The 21,251-nt window shown below is 36.8% G+C and overlaps 1 protein-coding gene across 5 annotated transcripts in view; it reads right to left on the bottom strand.

Annotated features, from left to right (window-relative positions):
- The window catches only part of Hdac9 (histone deacetylase 9), a 924,083-nt gene that overhangs the window by 318,904 nt on the left and 583,928 nt on the right, over positions 1–21,251 (bottom strand). For 4 of the 5 annotated variants that reach the window (XM_033757117.1, XM_033757124.1, XM_033757114.1 and 1 more), the window contains one exon: positions 4,688–7,259. In XM_033757117.1, coding sequence (XP_033613008.1) covers positions 6,945–7,259 — 315 coding nt within the window. In that variant the 3' untranslated portion in view covers positions 4,688–6,944. Of the gene's footprint in view, positions 1–4,687; positions 7,260–14,375; positions 14,457–21,251 lie in introns of those variants that run through there. The other variant, XM_033757109.1, reaches the window with a different exon arrangement.

The raw sequence follows: 21,251 nt of genomic DNA, 5'->3' as shown, positions 1-21,251 counted from the left end.
ATCTATGAAGAAAAGTAACTGATTTAGTTTTTAAAGAGTACCAGATAAAAGGCATTCTTTAAAGAAAAATAAACTAATTTTTTTTCTCTCAGTTTGTATCAAATACAACAAATATCAAGACTGTAGCACTTAAATGAGTTTTGGGGAATTAAAAAAAAACAACATTATCAAATGCTGGAAAGCAACAAAAATCAGCAGCAGGAATGGCAGAAAAGCAAGACCAAAATCAACCAAAAGTAAGAAAAATAGAGATAATACATAAAAGAAAGGGGAGCCTACCAATCATGAAAATCATATCTCTTTAAGAGTAACTCAAGTAAATGGAAGAAAATTATCTTTAAAGTAGTGTACAGTATATGACTCAAAATCAGGCAAGCCTAAAAGTGAACACAACTTTTCCTGGTAGAAGCACAGAGGTAAATCTTTTTTATCATGAGTTAGGTGACGATTTCTTAAATACAGCACCAAAGCACAAAAAACAAATAGAAAAACAGACACAATGGATTTCAGGGGCATTAGAAAACCTGCTTGTTAAATACATTATTAGACCAAAAAACCACAAAATGGGAGACAATATTTGTAACACATATACCCGATAAGGGTTTGGGAATCAAAATATATTTATAGACTCTTACAACTCAGTCACAAAGAGTCAAATAGGCCAATTTGAAAAATAGGTAAAATACTTGAACTGACATTTCTCTAGGGAAATTATACAAATGTCCAATAAGCAAATGAGCTCCAGTAAGCTCATTCTTTTTAGTCCTTCGTGAAACAGAAATTGAAGCAAGAAATGATAGCACGTCACACCCATTAATAAGGCTACCACCAAGAAGGGGTGGGGAGAAGCCTTGACCAGGATGTGCAGAAGGTGGGACCCTCATAGGCTGCGAGTGGACAAGTAAAGGAGTTCGGCCATGGGGAAAAGTTTGGTGGCTCCTCGAAAACATTTCTACTCGAACCAGCAATTTCACTCCCAGATACATACTCAAGAGAAAGACACATGTTAATAAAGAACTTATACAAAAGTCTACATTTTCAAGCCCTTTATGTTCATATAGACAAAAATAGGAGTAATCCAAGTGTCCATCTACTGATGAAAACTGAAAATAAGATGTAGCATATTGATAACAATGGAATATTGTGCAGCCAAAAGAAGTAAGGACTTGCTGATATATACAACCACATGGATAAACCTCGAAAATGTGACACAAAAGGACAACAGGTAAGAAGCCAGAGACCAAAGACCACACAATGTGCAATTTCGTGTATGTGAAATGCCCACAACAGGCAAGTTGAGTCCATACAGACATGAAATAGGTCAGTAGTTACCAGGGGCTGTGGGCACAATATGGGGGCGGGGTGACTGCTTCAGAGGCAGAGGATGAAAAGGGCTGGAATCCAGTTCTGATAAGTACACAGCATTGACAAAGTGCTAGCAACTTCTGAACTGTACTCATTAAAACAGCTAAATGCTGAATTTTATGCTATATTAATTTTATCTGTACAAAAAAGAAGCGCAACAGCACAGAAACTGGGACAAAAAATAATTTGCCAAGTCTTGGCCAATGAAAGCCACACAAATAAGCTAAGATGTTATTTAATTTAGAGGAGAGAAATGGGCAGAAAGGATAAATACTATCAAGAGAATAATAGTAAATATAGGAGAGCCATCTACAATTGAGTTGAAATACAGAAGACACTGAGAAAAATATACAAGAAATATGAGAGAACATATTGTTAAAACTATGAATCAGAATCTGAGGATCGTGGGTAAAAACTGTTAAAACTCAGGCCCCATTTCAGTAGGTAGGGCCCTTGGCCTTCTCCAAAACCTTTTGAATCAGACTTCCTCGAAGGGTTTGAAAAATATGGACTCTAGAGCTTCTTTTTAGGACAAGATCAGAACCTATGGGGATGTGGGCAGAATCTAAGGGAGCCTTAAAAAGATTTTTATACACCTTCTGATTCAAACCATGTAGAACATCTGGAACTGGACAAATGACTGAACTTTTTCACATTCTATATAGACTATTTTAGTCAAAATGATTACCAAGGCCATCCTTAATAGGTTTAAATATTAAAAATCAGTTTCCTGCTTAGAAATCAGGTTCTAAGGAAGGAAGGTAAGAAGTGGCTAGCATTCTTCCTCCTACCCTAGACCCTCAGTCTCTTCCCCACCAGGCCCCACAGAGCCAACTGTGCTGTCACTGATTCACTCCATCTCAGCAGTGGCTCTGGTCAGAGAAAGAAACCCACAGGTTGTCATGACCCCAAATGGCCGACCATTAAGCATTAGAACCTCTTCTGTGAATTAGAAAGGAAGGTAAGAAGTGGCTAGCATTCTTCCTCCTACCCTAGACCCTCAGTCTCTTCCCCACCAGGCCCCACAGAGCCAACTGTGCTGTCACTGATTCACTCCATCTCAGCAGTGGCTCTGGTCAGAGAAAGAAACCCACAGGTTGTCATGACCCCAAATGGCCGACCATTAAGCATTAGAACCTCTTCTGTGAATTAGAGAAAGTGAGGGGAGGGGAGAGAAGTATTATTAGCTGAATAGATGGGATGAAAGCAAGCAAAGTGGACATCTAAAAAAAAAAATTGCCACACCAACACAGTGCACTTGTAAAAGCTGAGAACAAGGACCCTGGTGCCAGAGTGCCTGGGTTCAAATAATAGCTTATCTGCCACTCACTGGGTGACCTTGACTTTTACTTCTCTGCGCTCAAGTGCTCTCAGCTCTGCGGTGGCATAATCGTTAAAACCTACCTCTGAAGGGGGTTGTGAGTACTAAGCAAGTTGGCAGATGCGTGTGGACTGAGTAGATTAACAGATTTGAAGTGCTAGCAGTGATAGCACTGCACTCCAGGTATACAAAAGTTAAGTGTTCTGTGAATCAAGATGATCCAAAATCACTAACGAGTTTATCCGCTGCCAAGAAGTTATTGGGAGAGGAGGTATAACAATAAGAATAGAAATCTCTCTAGGTCTTAGCTTGACTAAAAAGTCACATTCCCAGTAACCCTTTAACATCCCAATGATGACCCTCCTATACTTCCCCCTTGAAACAATTATCACTAACAAATAATAAAAATTATCACTAATAAATGGAATGACAGTCTCAAACTCCTTTTCTTGCATCTTCTAGTTCCTGCCTATAACTGGTTACAAGCATAGACCTCAATTACTTATTACCATAAACCCTCTATTTATATCCACCATGTATACCTACTACCATTAGTTATAAGTGCATGCTCCAGTTAGTGAAAAAAGTCACAAAGAAATGCTAAATTAAAATAATTATATAATCTACATACAATTAAGTTTTAGACTTGAAAAATATATGCTGCTTGAATTACTTTTTAACATCCTCTGGAAAACAATATAAATGTGTCTAAATATATCAACAAATTAAAAATTCATAAACACTACCTTTCTAAGATCTACGAAAAGTAGCAGTGCACCCTTCCATAACCCCCTTCATTAATGAGAATGTGTCTTTTTCCTGCAGAAGAGAAAATCTGGTGATTACACCAAACCTTGGTGAAAATTATTTTTCCGGAGAAAGGTTTCTAACTTTTCAATGCTCTTTAAGAAGTCACTTTACATATCACCTCAGAAATAAGACATCCACTAGAAAACCATTATTTGATCCCTCCAACTCTTATTTTTAGTATTTCTAGCACTGAGTTAATCTGTTAATTTCTAGTCCAAAGGCAAATTTCAGATAATTATGACTAGCATTAATGATATGTTTAGAATTCTAACCAAACTATTAAATGTATGGCATTATGAAAAGATAACCCATTGTATAACATTCAATGATTACATCTCCATATTTCTTAACACTGATACAATGCTGTCACGGCTTAGAGTAACATTAATTTATATGATACTATGAACAGTTATATTAAGCAAAAAGAAAAACATAAAGAATCATTTTAACCTATTGATCCAAATATACAGAAACACCTTATAAAGCATCAGTGGGTTGGTTTTGTTGGCAACAGAAGGGGAGACTGGTAGGTACCTCATGGCCCTCATACTGTGCACAGTACAGTTCCCTTACCAGAGTCGCCTCTTTGTTCTTCACACTAGTATTATAGCAACTGTTACCATAAAAAGGGGAGATCATTTAACTACCACTTTCTCTTTAAATCTATTCACTGTTATTTTATTTATATTCAGAGTTCAGGATCTCATTGCAACAAACAATTATTATGATACTGGAGTTTTTCATTTTAATATTTATGGAATGCTTGTTATAGTCAAGGGATTATATTAAGCTTTTAAATTTTGTTTAAATGGAGCAGAGTTAGGAACAGATATCTATTTATCTAAAATTTTATATTTAGAAGTTGACATTTTTAATTTAAATACCAAGGATGATATCATGAAAAAAGTCACACTGGAAAAAGGAGAATGCAACAAATTTTATGTGTTTGCTACTTGCTATTGGCTGATGTAGAGAGTTTAATTCACTATTGCTGAATGTATTATTTAATGGTATTAGAGCTGCTCAAAATATCTTTATTCTCTCAATTCAACAAAAAAATGGCAATATATTTTGGTATATGAGACCTGGTATACAACTTCCAAATTCGATTAAATATATCAAGTTTACACAAAGCCAAATGTATGAAAGGGGATCTTTTAAAAAAAACTTTATTTGAGAAAGGAAGAGACTTATAACAGAAGGCAAGAAGGGAAACATACAAACAATATATTTACAACACAAAACAAGAGATCACCTTCAAGGGTGTAAATTATAATAAATACAGTAGATTTTAAAAGAGACATTTATCAATTAGTTGTAAGATTATTTAAATCCAGCTTTCCTTTCACTGGTTCCAGGTAGTTTCTTGATTAAATTCATAGACTATCATATTCAAACAATTAATGTCCACCAACTGTACTGATGAAGCTCTCTCAAATGACATTATAAAAAATAGTTTTTTGTTTGTGATTACATATCTTTGAAGTAATATTATACAAAAGTCTGCTCAGCCACATGTTCCTCCCCAAATAAAATGTATTTTAAAAGATGCACTATCCCTTTTTTATGAGATTGAAAAAAGACTTTGAAGAAAATGAATATTTATGAGATGGAAAAATATACAATTTTATCTTAGGCATGCCATATTTTTATAATGCAAAACAACTGACAAAAAGTCATTTTAATATGAAGAAATATACTAACCAAAATATGTTGGTGACAGGGAGTGTTGCCTATTATAGCTATTTGTCAAATTATCAGAAGGACGTTCATTATATGGAAAAGTTTTAAACTTTCTAACTTCTAGTTATGCTAATTTAATTTGAATGGAGGCTTTTTAAAAAAGGATAATGTATCTTTAGCAGTAACATTTTTAAAGAAATATTTTTAAATGTCACAGCAAAATGTAAACAATACGTGCCAATAACACAGTTGAACAATGTCTACATTTGGCAAAACTGCTATATCGCCTTTGAAATAGGATACTACACCTTACAGTACCTCAAATTTAGAAATATAAATACTTTAATAGAAAAAAACCTCACAAAGATTCTAGGTCAATTTGGATTATCCATATTAAGGGGGTCTTAATACAACGAACCTTTAACCAGCTTAACAAAAGCAAACCTATAAAACAAGGTAAACATATCAAAAGGGAATATGAAGGAAATGTTCCAGTGAAAAGCTTCCGTAACAATTTCCCTACTTGTGGTGTTATTTTCTTAAACAATAAATCAATTCATAGAGTGCCCTTTAAAAACAGAAAGAATAAAACACTATCCTCAGATTTTTTCCCCTACATTCTTCAGTACATGAATCACTTGGACTTCCTGTTTCCACAAGGCATTTCCTGTTCAGCCTCACAGAATCACTTTTCTGTAGAACAGCAGGAACCTGACAAAGAACTGACTTAAATAAACATTGTCTTCTGTTGCTTTCAAAGATGTTTGTATTTTATAGCATCAAAGGACATAATCCTTCTGAAGGTTCATTATGTACAAGTACAATCTTTTGTTAAACCCAACTTTCTAAATTTTTTTGCCAAATGATACGGCATATTCCATGCCATTATGGAATTACACGTAAGAGATTCTAGCAATAATGATTATAAAATATGACACATCTTTTAAAACTGATTTTGACCTGACATCAAGTGATAATCATATTGTTACTGTGTTTTCTACAATTGTAGATACTCTATAGTATTTGATTGGACTGCATTTCTGCAAATTACTTCTCACCAACATTTGCATCTGCATCATTTGATCTTTTTCAATAGACAATGTCATCAAATTACACAAGAGAAAAGTAAAATCTGCAGTACCATGAGAAACATAACAATATTTAAAACAGGACTCCACTGTGCATCTCTATATTTAAACCACCTGTTCTCCTAACATTTTCAGTTGCAATGTACACAATAACCTAGGACTATTGACATGGTGACCAGAAATCTCTACTTAACAAAAAAGAGAGAGGAAAGAAGGGGCAGACTACCTTTAACAGTGTTCAAGACTGTGTAGTATGATACATTATGTACAGTGATGTGAAAATTGAATTCTACATGTTCCAAAAAATCAAAAATCAATAGAACGTTTCATTGATCAGACTGAGAGACTATATCTAGCAGTCACCGATCTCAACAGATAAACTAAAAATAATAGTGAGTTTGTTTTCCTTAGAAGTAACCGGTGTAACAGATCTTGGGGGGATTTTAAGCCTATTAATTACTTGGATATCATGTAGCATAATTTTAGAGCAACAGATATTTTTGTTACCAGTGGAGTTTCAATGAAACTTCTCTATCTATTTAGAGATCACCCTAGTCAGACCTCTGTATAGACATAGACATTTACCTGTTTCTGTTAGAATCCTCAGACACTAAAATCAATCATCCAGACATACAAACCAATAGGAAATTTACCAAAACCTGCAGTGCACTCTATGTTCAGATAATGACTTTAATTACAAATCCTGGAGCTAAATCTTTGCCTATTACCTGTTGCATAAAAGCAGCCTGCTCCCCAGATTCCATTTCCTGGATCTGAGCATCTTCATCACTGTCCACTGGTTCCTCCTTGACCTTCACAGCCCCAACTTGTCCCAGTGTGTCATCCACACAAGCAATGCTGTCGCTCCTAGTGCTGTTGTCACTAGAGGGCGCTCTGTCTTCCTGCATCGCCTGGTCCCCCTGAAGCTCTTCTTCTGCTTCCTCAAGGTGCCTGCCCGGTTGCTTCAGTTGTTCAATAGATTTCGAAAGCAGCTAGAAGAGAGTGTTCAGGAGTTCAAAAGTCAATAGTTCTTGATGGCAACAGAAAAGCAAACCAGACTTTAATTTCTAATAACGCTTACTTCAGTGTCCATCAATTTCAGAATGAAACTTGTATGTAACAAGCTCTGTAAGTAACCTGAAAGCAGTCCCATCATTTCCATATTATATTTGTGGGACAGGCAGGGAATGAAGTCTTTAAGCTTTTATTTTTTCAATGGATTATAATCTAAAGCACTTAGAGGTTTATGGGAAAGGGGAAAAAAGGTAACAGAGTCCATGGAAACCATGCAACTCTCACAAGAATAGGTTTTACTGAATCAATTCAATACAAACTTGGGAATAATATTTTCTCAAAAAGTGAAACAGGGTAAAGTGAAACTTCCTCCATCTCATTTTCAGCGAATGTTGACTGCTAAAAGAGCCTAAAACAAAAATGCTAATTCTCTGTCATGTTTATCTTATTTTCCAGTACTCATCTGGTAAAATTTCAGTCAAAAGATAAAATACCTTTATGATTACACTTGTAAAACACAGAAATATTCATTTTGAAATTCTGAACTTCAAGAAGGTGGGTACGTGACTGCAAAATCTTTTGACAACACTAAAATTTTTATGAACAGATTTTAATGAAATTTTTAAAAGAGGAAAGAAATAAGGAATTCTTTTAACCTGAAAATTATTAGACATTTTATTTTATAAACTACATTATATTTTATCTTCAGAAGCATATAGATTAATTGCTTAATGATTTTAAAGACAACTATTTAACATACCTGACTTAAACAATAAAAATGCCATATTGTAAAAGTTCAATAAATAGGAAAAAGGCTCAAATTAATTTTATTTCACATAAGCCTTTTATAAAATCCCAAAATTGTCCTAATGACTGATCATCTGTAGATGAGCTATATTTTCAAGGGTGGTTACAGTTTTCTGCTAAGTCACTGCTTATGTACACACTATCTCAATTACTGTAACTAGAAGCCCACTTAGAATATCACCATTAAAATCATGAATACAGATTTTCCTATGTAACATTTCAGTTTATCTCCTACCCCACATAGTTAGGTTTTAAAAACTAAACTTATGCTTTAAAGTTTGATATATACAGACTCAAACTTTGAAGGGTAATCTTCTTAGGTTTATGGGCTACCTCTGGTCCACGCAAAATCACCACTGGTCCAGAACATACCAACAGACTCTTTAATTTCCCTGCTGGTACGTTGGGAGTTTTCATTCATCTGTTCAACAGTTACCTAGTGAGTGCCAAATATGTTTTAAGACACCATGCTTGGCATTGGGGAAACAGACATTGTCCTGTCTCCGTGGAGCTTAGAGTTCAGAGTGTTAGCCATCAATCAGACAAACTTAGCTTTTTTATTTTGTGTTTCCTCTCTATGTGGTTCAGGCTGGCCTTGAACTCACTACAAAACACAGACTGGCCTCAAACACACGGTGGGGCTGGGGATTTAGCTTAGTGGTTCCGCTGCCTTCCTTGTAAGCCCAAGGACCTGAATTTGATCCCCAGTGCCAAAAACAAAACAAAACAAACAAACTAACTAACAACAACAACAACAACAAAAAACCACGGTGACCCTCCAGTCTCAGCCTCCCAAGTGCTGGTATTACAGGCACGTGCCACCACACCTGGCTACTTATCTTTATTTTTATAAGGACAAGCACTTTAAAGAGAGAAACACAGGATGTTAAAGAGCACTCCCTGGCTGGCACAAGAGTGGAGATAGGTATAGTTAAGGAAGTTCCACCGAGGAGGAGCGTTTAGGTTGGAGCGTGAAGATGCAGGATGAAAAGGAGTTTGCCACATGTGTACAAGGAACAAGAGGTGGGGTGGAAATAGAATGGAGGCATCTTTGGCAGAAGGCAAAGTGTGTGAGGATCTTGGGATGGACGAGGAGCCCAGCTCACATGTGCAATTTGAAGGCAGGTGGTGTTTGAGGAGAGAAAATGCTGAGTACTTGATTTTGGAGAGAGGGATATAGTTCGTATTATTATCTGGGTGGAGAGAAAGAATATGCAGAAATAAAATGTAATTTAGGACAAATCATACATGAGACTGAAGTCAAACATGATCAGGCTAAGACAACACAAACTAATTAAAACTTGTATCCAAATGAAGAAAACAAATTTCATTGTTAACTTCCTCTGTGCCGACAACCTAACCCCTGTTGCTCCAGGGCAGTCAGCTTAAGGAGAGGATTCCTCTTCCTCTCCAGTGTCTCACGTGAAGTACATTTTAGGAAAATGTTTTCATACCTTTGTCCCAGTTCTTAACACTAATTTGGAGTTCCTGCCTCGAATACCTAGTGTTAGGGAATTGATCATGTTAAAGTATTTTGTGACGCTGCCATCACAGGCTGCATTTTCCTGGTGCTTCTTGGCTCTTAGAATGACTTCATGCTCTTATCTTTAGTTTCCCTCCACCAAGGCCACAGCAAGACAGAGGAGTTAAAACCTGCTTCTGCAGAACTGAACCCATAAAAGGCAATCTGGCCCGTGATAGGTTAAAAGTGGCCCATCCTCATGAATAAACAATAGCCCAGCCCAAAGCTGATAAAAGGACCTTCCTTTCCTTGTTCTTCTCTTTCTTCTTCTTCGTCCTCCTCTCTCTCTGCTCTCTCTGCTCTCTCTGCTCTTTCTCTGCTCTTTCTCTCTGCTCTCTCTCTCTCTACTCCCACCCCTTGAATAAAATCTCCAGTCGGACCTCTCAGTGTGTGTGGCCTAGTTATTGAGCATCGCTGTTCACCTAGTAGTTTGCTCACCACTGTGCTGGAGAAAAGACAATGTCATGGTCCTGAATTTTGACTACACAATTGTAAGGATCTATGTAACTGGCTTTGAAAGAAAGAGCAGGCCAGACTGTAGAAAATAAGCAAGATTTTTAAGCAGTCCTAGTTTTTGCTGGAATACCAGGAACTGGGTGACAAACACCCAATCATCCTTTAGAGAGAGAGTCCATCTGTTAGGGATGCAACCCTTACCTCCACCACTTACTCAGTGTACACACAAGGCTAGCTTGGAGGGTTTTGTGAGGAAGAAGAGATTTATTTGAGAAAAAGTTAAAGGGAGCTGAAACTCCCCAGATAAACTATCTTGGGCAGTTGACTACAGTTCATCTGGCCAGATGCTTGCTGAGCTGTGGAAACTCTTGCTTTTGCCCCTGTAGCTTAGCTGAAAAGGTTGCTGTGAGCCTGTTCATCAGAGCCTGTGGGCCAATCTCACCGGTAAGTCAAGCAGACCCTCAGACAGATTTGAAATGATCCTGCCCATAAAAGCCTCACAAGGAGAGCAGAAAAAATCTATGTGGTGTGTGACCACAGGACAGGAACAAGGGCCACTCAGGAATTCATGGAAGGTTAGCCGGAGAGCACATGGCCAGTGCCCATGCCATGCCATGTCGGAAGTCCCTGTGCTCTGGAAAGTGACTGAATCTCAGCCAGCTTCTGGATGTTTGACATTACAGAAAGCATTCAGTAGCCAAGAGGAAATTACACACCACTGCAAAGTTAAAAGTTTTTCTCTTGCTGTTGCTTGTCTTTCTCTTCCCAATTCCAATGTGGCCTCGAAGTCCTGGACTTCCCAACCACCAAGAGTCTTGTCTGCCACTCTACTTCCACCTCCACCGGCATGATTTGAGAGTGTGCCTGAACTTCATTAGTAACTGTACACTCTCCTAAATCTCTATTTCAAAACCATTCCTTTGTTCTGGCTCATTCTCAGGATTTTGGTCCCAGCTATTCTTGGACAACATGGCATCCTCCAAGCCACATTCTGACTTACTTCTCACTGCTCCTTGTTAGATGAAGCTCCACTTACAGTGCCCTCAACTTTCTAACCCTCCTTGATATAGATTTAACTGGACAAGTGGGACTCAGGACCTAGAACCTCCACCAAACCCAAGCAGCACAATGAGCTGGGACGTGCTAGGATTACAATCACGCTGTTTCTCTTTAAATTCATACCCTCGGATGGTCCCCCAGGCTTCACTCATTCAATCATGTTACATACTGCCCTCTCGCCTCTCAAACTTTGACATCCTCACGTCTTACTCATTCCCTGGCAATGCCTTGGCTTCTTATTTCACTGAGAAAATAAAAGCATCAGAAGAGAAACTCAGCATCCTGCCACCACCACACTGACCACGCTGTGCTGATCCAACTTTCCTGCCATTGCAATGGAGCAAAAGTCTGCCCTCTTTTCTCACTCCAACTTTCCCCCTATACCCTGGGTACTGCCTATTTCTGCAATCTTTCACTCTGTTGCCCATCATGTGTTTTCCCTCTTCTGGGGTATCTTCAGTGGAGCATTACCTTTCTTAAAGAAATTCCTTTAACCCCTCTTTCTCCTAAGTAAATTCCTTCATGATACAATTCCTTCAGTTATCTCTTTTCACTGTCCATCTCTTTTCTCATTATTTTTAGGATCTATGCCAACTAGGGTTTAATCCACACCATATGACAAAAAGCTGTCTTGTCAAAGGCAAGAATGACTGCACAGATGAAAATCCAGTGGCCATTTACATAAGATATTAATAAGTATCCGTGGAGGGAAAACAAAGGGAACAAGAATCAAGAATCATAGTATCTTGGAAAGCAAGAAACTGACTTCCCCGGTGCAGTCAAAGACCAGACAAATGCAAATTTGCTACATCAGTGGCAAGCAAGTCAAAGAAAATCACAAACAGAGACAAAATCCTGAGTGTTCACCCTGAATACACATACACACACACACACACACACATACACACACACACATACACTTTAACAGAAGCTTTCCTAAATCTGATCTGTTAATGTATTTCTGAGGTCAATGAAGCATACAGAAATCACCTCATTTAGTCCATGAATCAAATGTGGCCAGTGTTTCCCTCCTCACTGACAGAGACATGTACATGCCATTGTGACATGCATGGCATTGACAATTTTCAGTGTACAATACAGAAACAATTCAACTTGTTCCATTCTTGTTTGGCTTTATCTCCACTTCTGATGTACTAGAGGAAATCAGAGAGGGAAAAAGCCAGAATGAATAATGCTGTGATTGTTTGGTAATAAAGTCAAATGGCAGAATAATCTTTTGCCAAGAGCAGAATTCCTTAATGATTTGTAAAGGAAACATTTCTTGACATAAAAAAGCAATTTATGAGTGGAAATTATATAGATATGAAATCCTGGGGTTGAAAAATGTCTAATAACATTCTTAAGACCCTTATTTTATAAAGAAGGAATCTCACGTCCAAGAGAAGCCAAGTCATATTCAAGATTGTGAAATACAAAGATTTTTATAAAAGAGCAGAAAGTAGGATCTTTATGCCCTTCCATATTACATCCTCTTCTGAAATAGCTATGTTATAACTGAATTAATATAAACAGGTTTAATCTCTGTGCTGAGCTCTATACTTGCCCAATTAGCTGATCATTAAATGCTTACCTGGAAAACATCGAAAAGGTGTCTTAAATGTAAGAAACTCACAGGTAATCTTCATTCTTATCCCACTCAAATGTATTTATTACCTAATCTTTCTAATTAAACAGCACCATCCAACTGCATGAGCCAGAGCGGGCTGTTGGACTACTGAGAGCTCTAAAAGGCCTGTCATCACTGACTAGGCTCTTGCCTTGTTTCTTTCTCATTTTTTTCTTCCACCTGTTAAATTTGTAATCTGATTTTAAAGGAAAAGCCTGTAACTGAACACAGTTGCCCATTTTCATGGTCCTAATTACCACCATGTTCTCTTTCAATCACCAAAATGACCAACTGCTTGGACTCATTTCTTGCCCTTCTAGACTGCAACAACTCAACAATGTTCTCTTACTGTAGCTCTAACACTTTTTTTTCAAAATATAATGAGACATCACCAGTTGTTCACATACAATCCTCCAGTGGCTTCTCATTATGTTGTAATAAAAATCTGAATCTTATGCTTAAAATAAAATCCAAATCTTAACAAATTACACAGACAGATGGTCAGTCCCACCTTACAGTATTGTTTCTGCTCTCATTCACATACTCCAGTTACATTGGCCTCTGCCTGTCCTGTGAATATGAACAGGTGAGCATGATTCTCCCACAGGGTCTTAGTACATGCTGTGCTCTCTTTACTACTACTACTACTACTACACACTAATACCACTTTTTCCTAGTGCTGGGGATTGAGTTTCACTATTAGCCTCCCTCTCCCTTTTTAAGACAGGATCTCACTAAGTTGGCCAGGCTGACCTTGAACTTGCAGTCCTCCTGCCTCAACCTTCTGAGTACATGTTACCACCATGCCTGCAATACGTCTTTGTATGTATCTAATTGGCTCCTGATCAGATTTTACCTTTATAAATACTACTGTCTAGTATTATATAGCTATGATTATTTCCCTCACTATAAATCCTTTGTATGGCCTCTAGCTGGAGCTTTGTAAGTATATGAAAGCTTAATGCTTAGTAATAAAGCTTTTGCATGCTTTTTTTTGGGTGGGGGGAGTGCTAGGGATTAAACCCGGGGCCTTTGTAATCAGCTAAATTCCCAAACCCTACCCCTTTTTTTATGACAGGTTCTTGTTAAGTTGCCCAATCTGTGTTTGAAGCTGTTGTACTTTTCCTGCTAGGTTAATCAGCAGAGTCAGTGTCTACATAGCCAATAACTATCCCCTTTATTATCTTTTCTGGAATAAAAGGTGCTCTTTTGAAGATTCATACAATATCAAAGAGATAAATAAACAAAATGTCCTATTTGGTTGGCCAATTTTGCAAAATATAAATGCACTGAGGGAGTTAGCCCACATTTCTTATTTTAGGTATGTGACTAAAGCTGTTTTTGTTTAAACACTCAAATTTGTTAGAGTGGAAAAATTAGCAATTAACATCAGCAAGGAAAATCTACAAACAAAGTTGCAGAGAAATTCTGTCTGCCAAGTTTGACTTCAAATTTTTAAAGTGAAAAGTTACTTACTGCTATTTGTAAGTATTCAGATTATGTTGTTTTTTTATGCGTTTTTGCACTACAAATATGGCCATTACAAAGATGGCATGGCTAACCCTTTTCTAATTTGTACTGCCGCTGAGTGGCCCCAGATGCAGCAAGGAGATGTCTGCTTACTCTCAGTGGGGTGGCAGGGTCTTTCTTTGGTTGGACATCTGGAGGTGATCCTCCAGCAAAGTTGAGCTGTTGCCTTGCTGGCTAGAAAACAGAAGACAAAACATCTGTGGGACAGATAAATGTGCAGGCCTGTGTGAATCTTTGCTGAGTCCCTATCTGTAAAACAAACCATGTGCCATTCGTCTGACACCAGGTGAGTTACTATGGTGGGGACCCCAGCTGAGATGAAGACAGAGGCTGCACAGCTTCTCCTTTTCCTTTTATCTGTGCTCTTATTCATCTGTCGGTATGTCACTGTATTCCTGATGCTACAGTACAGCAATTGTGCTTGGACACTAAGAATCTACAGGCAGCCTAGGGCTATTCTGGACAAGGACACCGCACACTAATACACACTCATTTAGCTATTCTGTTTGCCAGACAGCATGGTCCAAATTTCTAATACCACCAAGAATTATGGCTAAACTCTTTTAATTCTTATCTATCCCTGTTAGGGGTGTAGTAAATCCATATTTTCAGTGTTTGGAAAATGGCAAATGTGCTTGCAAATGGTGTAAAATTCATTGGCATTGTTAAGAAGCTGTGTTGCTCAATTTTTACATACCAACACATCTAAGCTCATCTCTTTGAAAGTTACATTAATACAAGTTTAAAGTCAATATAAGCATAAGTGCTTTTAAATACACATTCAAATAGCTTTAATTTAAAAATTTCCCACAGAAATCCTTAATGTCTCCACAGATATCTTCAGATATGTTAAGAACCCAACAAGATAGAATAAATCCATTTCCGATAGATGTTTGATCTTCTGACAATGTCAACAAACCATTAAGCAAGGTATGAGCATGTGAGAATTCAACTATATAAAAGGACCTTTAACATAACTCATCACTTCACTTTGCCTCGAGTTTTAGGACAGATTTTATTTGAGCAATGGCAATTAGCACAAGTTTGTTTTTTCTTTCAAATAAATGTAATATTCTTCTTTGGAGTATAAAACCTTTCCTTTAAGCTCCAAGGAAACTAGATTTAAAAATAATGATAAAATTCTGTCTCAATGCACAACTAGATTAGGTATGTACCAACTGTTCTCAAAACAACACAGAACTTGGAGGGCTTTCAAATAAAGAGGTCTACTTAGAGAAGAACGCCAGTCTCAAGCCAAAATACTCCACGTCATTTACTTCTGTGTATTCCAGGGAAATAATCAGAGGAAACAAAATTAAAAAACAGAAGAAAAATTTTCAAATATTTGTTCATCATTTACATAATTAAAAGTCTAAACTAATAAACATCCTTTCTTACCAATACTGAAGCATTGTGAAATTAATCAAAAGACCAAGTGAATTTCTTTTTTGTTTTTTGTGATACTAGGGATTGAACCTAGGGTCTCACACATGCTAGGCATGCACTCCACCACTGAGCTACAATCCAACCCCTGAACCTTTGTAAATTTTGAGACAACTCCTTGGTAAGTTGCCCAGGCTGACCATGAATTTACAACCTTCCTGCCTGAGCCTCCCATGCAGCTGGGATTACAGGCATGTGCTACCACACCTGGCCCAAGTGAATTTTTAATAAATGCTTTCTTAACTTTTTAATCCTAAATAACTGTCCAAAATAATGCTTATATTTAAAATACCTTTGACTCTAAAAACTTCCTAATATTTAGGTAATCCACCCACAATTTTATCCATTCAAAAATATTTTGAGCTATACTCAAGGGCCTGGGAAAAGAATGATCCATCAAGCAAGATACCAGCACTGAATGCTGGAGACAGAAAATCAGCAAAAAAGAATGACACCTGATGTGTGTCAGGAAATGATGGGTAAGAAGTAAGGAGTAGTTTCCTTCTAGTTTGGATGTGCAATGAAGGCCCCTTGGAACAGGGAAGGTTTGAAGTGGAACAGATGCCAATAATGGGATCAAATCCCAAGAACACTTGCAGGTGACCTTCTACAGAGAGCTGTGTTAATTAATACTAATTACACAGGGAAATGGGAGCCCACTGTCCCCAGACAGTTCAGTTTTTCAGAAAATTCAAAAAATCCAGATTTTTATTTGGAAATTTTCTATTTTGAAAGCTTATTAAAGACACCAGGCAGGTCAAAGACAACAGCCCCATGGAATGAGTCCAGTTCGTATACTGCTGGCTTATAACCTTGGAAAACAATCCCACAGGTGCCTTCTTGCTTGAGCATTCTATGGTTTAGATCATTTAGAGGCGATACCTGTGCGCTCAAAACATACCATTCTCTATACTTGTGATGTGTTTTATGCTCCTTTGGTTAAAAAAGTCACATTTTGCCAGAAATTGGGGATAGGGTAGAAACTGACTGCAAAGGAACAGCAGAAAGGATTTGAGAACTTGATGCAATGTTCTGTATCTCAACTGTGGTCATTATATGATCATATGTATTTGTCAAAACTCACTCAACTGTGTAGCACAAAGAACAAATTTTACTGCTTAGAAACTATACTTCAATAAAAAAAATTCAATCACTAACTATAGTGCTATTCCAAAGAGCAAACAAAGTCGGCTTCTTGATGAATACAGAGGCACATGAGAGAACTGGAACAAAATTTGGTGGTTTGGTCTACGACAAAGTAACCTGATGAAATACTGAGGTAAGAGGGAAATATGTCCCTTGGAAATGTTCTAGTACTTCCAGACAGCCATTTTTATTAACAAAATAAGGAAAATAGAACTAATGCTATATAAGAACATAAATACTGTGATCTTCATAGTGCTTATCATATTTGGAAAGCACACTGGAACAAAATTTGGTGGTTTGGTCTACGACAAAGTAACCTGATGAAATACTGAGGTAAGAGGGAAATATGTCCCTTGGAAATGTTCTAGTACTTCCAGACAGCCATTTTTATTAACAAAATAAGGAAAATAGAACTAATGCTATATAAGAACATAAATACTGTGATCTTCATAGTGCTTATCATATTTGGAAAGCACACTCTCATTACTGTAAGCCTCTAACATTTGCTGATTAGGGAAACACCTTAGCCAAAGTTACAAAATTAATAAATAATTGCGTGAGACCTCAGAAACTGTTCTTGGAAAGTCTACCATGCATTCTAGATTTTGCAGGTCATACAGATTATGCATTCAAGACAACCATCTTTCATTAGACTTATCTGTTTGAAGGCCTATCAGACACTCAGGCAAAGAACATGCCTTTATAATTTTTCATTTGCAATATACAGCATCATGGTTGTTAACAGATAAATCTCTGTAAAAGACAACCAATTACTTTATGGCAGAAAATTATTTGTACAAGAAAGTTTTAAATTGCTATTTGATAAAATTATGTTACTAGTATGGGAGTAAAAGTACTACAGGGGATAGGCTAGTAGTTTATAACTCTGGATGCAATTTGTAATAAAGAAATAGGAACAGTTTAGACCAGATGATGATTCTGGGTCACCATAATCCCTCATACTTCGTAAGCATTTAGAGAAAGTTGAAAAATATAGAAAAACTAAAATCAGGAACTTACAAGCTATGAAAAGATTTAACAAAGAGACTTTATGCATTGGTGGTTTTTATATCCATAGATCGCTTAGCAATATTAAAAATTCTTTAGTGAGATTTAATTATTTCATTCTGTCAAACAAAACTGTCAAGGTTGGGAAACAACTAAATTATTTAGCTTCCTCCTTCCTTTGCACTGCCTGGAATCTATATCAAACTACTGACACACTTTGCTTCCCCAGGTATTCTTCTTTCCCCTATTTTATTACCTCATAGTCATATCCAACCATTGTTTATCTCATTCAATAGAAATGCCTCTGACTAGATTAGCAGTGCAGAGTGAAAAAGAAAAATTGAGGTTCTTACCCTGGGTCTTCAACTTATGGAAGCAACACTGGGAATGTTTATGAATGCTACACATTAATCCACTGACATAAATGGTCTTTTAGTTTCTTTTCTAAACACAGGGTTTTATCACATCTAATAATGAAACAACAAGCCATTTTCTGTATATTATAAACCATCAACTTGTAATTATATAGTGAAATGCTTCTATATAAATTCCCTGTGATGATGTAAGCTGGTACTACAGCATAAGTGAATTTTTAAAAGACCACTCCATACTTACAAGGATCTATTTACATTGGGCTAATCATGTCAAAATAGCACCTATTTAAGGTTACAGTCAAAGTTTCTTTTATAAACCTTTATAGATAGATAAATAATCTAGGAGGCTTTTTACTTTTATAAAACTAAGACTGGCTTTCAATGCTTGCTAAAGTTTTTGAACATGCTATCCGTCTAATGGGCAAAACGTAATCCTAAATTGGTGATTAAAAGACTCTGCATGGAAACAAGCTGTCAAATGGATAGAGAGAAATTAATCCTGACAACAGTAATGCCTACCTTCCGAAATGAAAGCCCTTTTCAAGTTTCTACTCATCCATTTCCCAAAACTTAAAACAAGGCATACTCCAACCACCCCAAAATGGATGCTAACATTTGTGTTTCAGTTAAACCTAATGAAATCAGCAAATTTCCAGCTTCAAGCTTGCTCAGAATTCCTCTGAGATGTTTGTCCAAAATGCTGGGGGGAGTAATGTGGCAACACACAAGAAAGGAACTAAACATAGCCCAGCTGCACTACATGCACAGTGTGCCTTTCGGAAAGCTTTACATTGCAAGAGAGCTGAGGGTCCCATGGTAAAGTCCATGTGCAAAGACCGCCACGTGAGTAAATGGAAGGAGGGTGATGCATGGACAGCTGGGAGGCATGGTAGGAAAAAGGGATTTCTTCATCCTGGCAAGTCTAACCCAATACGAAATAACAACAAAATAATAGGCTCTTCCTTACCGTTCATTTGCTTTGTTTTAAGTCATGATTTCTATATTTCTGAGCTGAAATAAATTAAGGAAAAGCTTATGTATCTCTGCTTAGTGATTAAAAAAAAAAAGACTGCATAATGAGCACACGCAGTTGAAAAAAGACTGTGTCCTACAATTTATGTGACAATTTCAGCTCTGACCACTAGTAGCCCTGTTAACTTGCTAATTTAGATAAGCCTTATAAAATTAAAATTCCTGAAATTTAAAAATGAGTTGTTAAGATTGAAGGGATACACAAGGAAAATGGTATGGAAAGTTTAGCTCAGAGGAGACCCTACATATAGAAAGGATCTGGTATTCTTCAAATGTGAAAGTAGGTACCTCATGTTATTTATGGAGAAGGTGTTAAGGAAATACACAGGACATAAAAGAAGGGAAGGAAGAAATAATATACTGGGAGAAATTAATGTAGCCCAAAGCCAAGATTGCTAAGTGATTTTTATCTAATTATGCTTTAAACTTTAATATGCTCACAAGTATGCCATGGCTAGAATTATGTTTATTAAAATACAGCTGACATGAACTATAACTTGAAATGCATGCAAACTTTGGGGAACATACACATGTATAGAATTGTTACTCTTCAAATTTGTCTTCTTGGCAAAATACCTACTTTTTTCAATAGTGCACAAAATAGTTCTATATTAGAACTAAATTCAGGAACATTTGATAAGAAAAAGACCCACAAACAAGCTGTATTTATATATGACCACAGGCATGAAAGAATACATTTTCCTAGGTTGCTGTAGAAGAATGGTTGGGAACAGAGAGTGTGTATGAATCACGAGGAGTTATGGAGAGTCTATAACATTCACGTTAAAAAATTATGTTAAAAGAAAGTAATAAAACATACACTAGTTGAATAAAAGGTCAAGTTCTATTTGAAACAACTTCATGAAAGCTCCCCATTTGCTCAGAGCCAGCAGTTGAGGATAATTATATTCTGCCTTGCTTGTCAGAATATAACATTTACCTGTTTTAATAAGGGCAACCCAGGACATCTGCTTGGCCTCCCGTTTACTGGTCTTGTCTTAGATATATTTTTATTATGATAAAATAGTACTCATGTCAAAATGCCTAAGTATTCATAGTAATAAATATATAATAAATATTTATATCTAGACTGAACCTTGACATATATAAGATATCATCTCATGATTTACATGTGTTTTTTTAAAAGAGTTGGCTGATATCCAGTCATAGGAATGCTTAAGATATTTATCACAGAGCATATAAAAAGGGAAGAAGGAAGGAAGAAAGGGAGGAAAGAAGTGGGGGGGGAGAGAAAAAGAGAGTGATCGAGCGAGAGAATATGACAGAGAAGTGAGACAAAATATCCAGAGAGGTGACTGAACAGTCCTACTTCCTCAAAGAAGTCAATTTTGTTTTCCACATCCTCTACCTTAATACTGAACACACTGTCCTACTGGTTACTTAAGTACCTTACTCACCCCCTTTGCTTCATACATGATAAGCTCCACAGCACACAGAATGTTGTGTGCCTCAAAAAGTGTTGCACAAAGTAAGGGTTCAGTTACGATCTGCTGAATGGAGAGATGCACAGGTTTGTATTTCCGCCAAGTAAATTCTAAACAAAGAAAGTTGCCTTAAAATTTCTGCACACGTAGATTTGATGGAATGAACACGAGAAACAAATATTAGAAAAATATATTAAAATTCTAGCTAAAAGAGAAATGGTTAGACACAAATTAATGCTATTCTATTAATACAATAATGAAGAAATAATTCAGAGAATATTGTCATGGAGGGGAAGTAGCAGAGATTTACGTCAAAGTACTCAACAAAAATGTCTGAAGATGTTTTGGAAAATTTCAACATAACTAATTCAGATAATGATGTGACTAGAAATTTGCCCTTCTGTTTTTCAGGAAGTGGTTAAATCTCCCTTAAAATCATCAGTATGGCTAAGTAACTCGGTGTGTTTTATTTTATTCAATCACAGTTTTCTTTTACTAGGAAAAAAAAATCCTGCGGTAAT

The sequence above is a fragment of the Fukomys damarensis genome, unplaced genomic scaffold, assembly GCF_012274545.1.
Source record: "Fukomys damarensis isolate Sample0158 unplaced genomic scaffold, DMR_v1.0_HiC HiC_scaffold_4, whole genome shotgun sequence".
In the NCBI taxonomy this organism is placed as follows: domain Eukaryota; kingdom Metazoa; phylum Chordata; class Mammalia; order Rodentia; family Bathyergidae; genus Fukomys; species Fukomys damarensis.
Note: the sequence above shows the minus strand (reverse complement) of the source record. Positions and strands in the feature narration are given on the sequence as shown.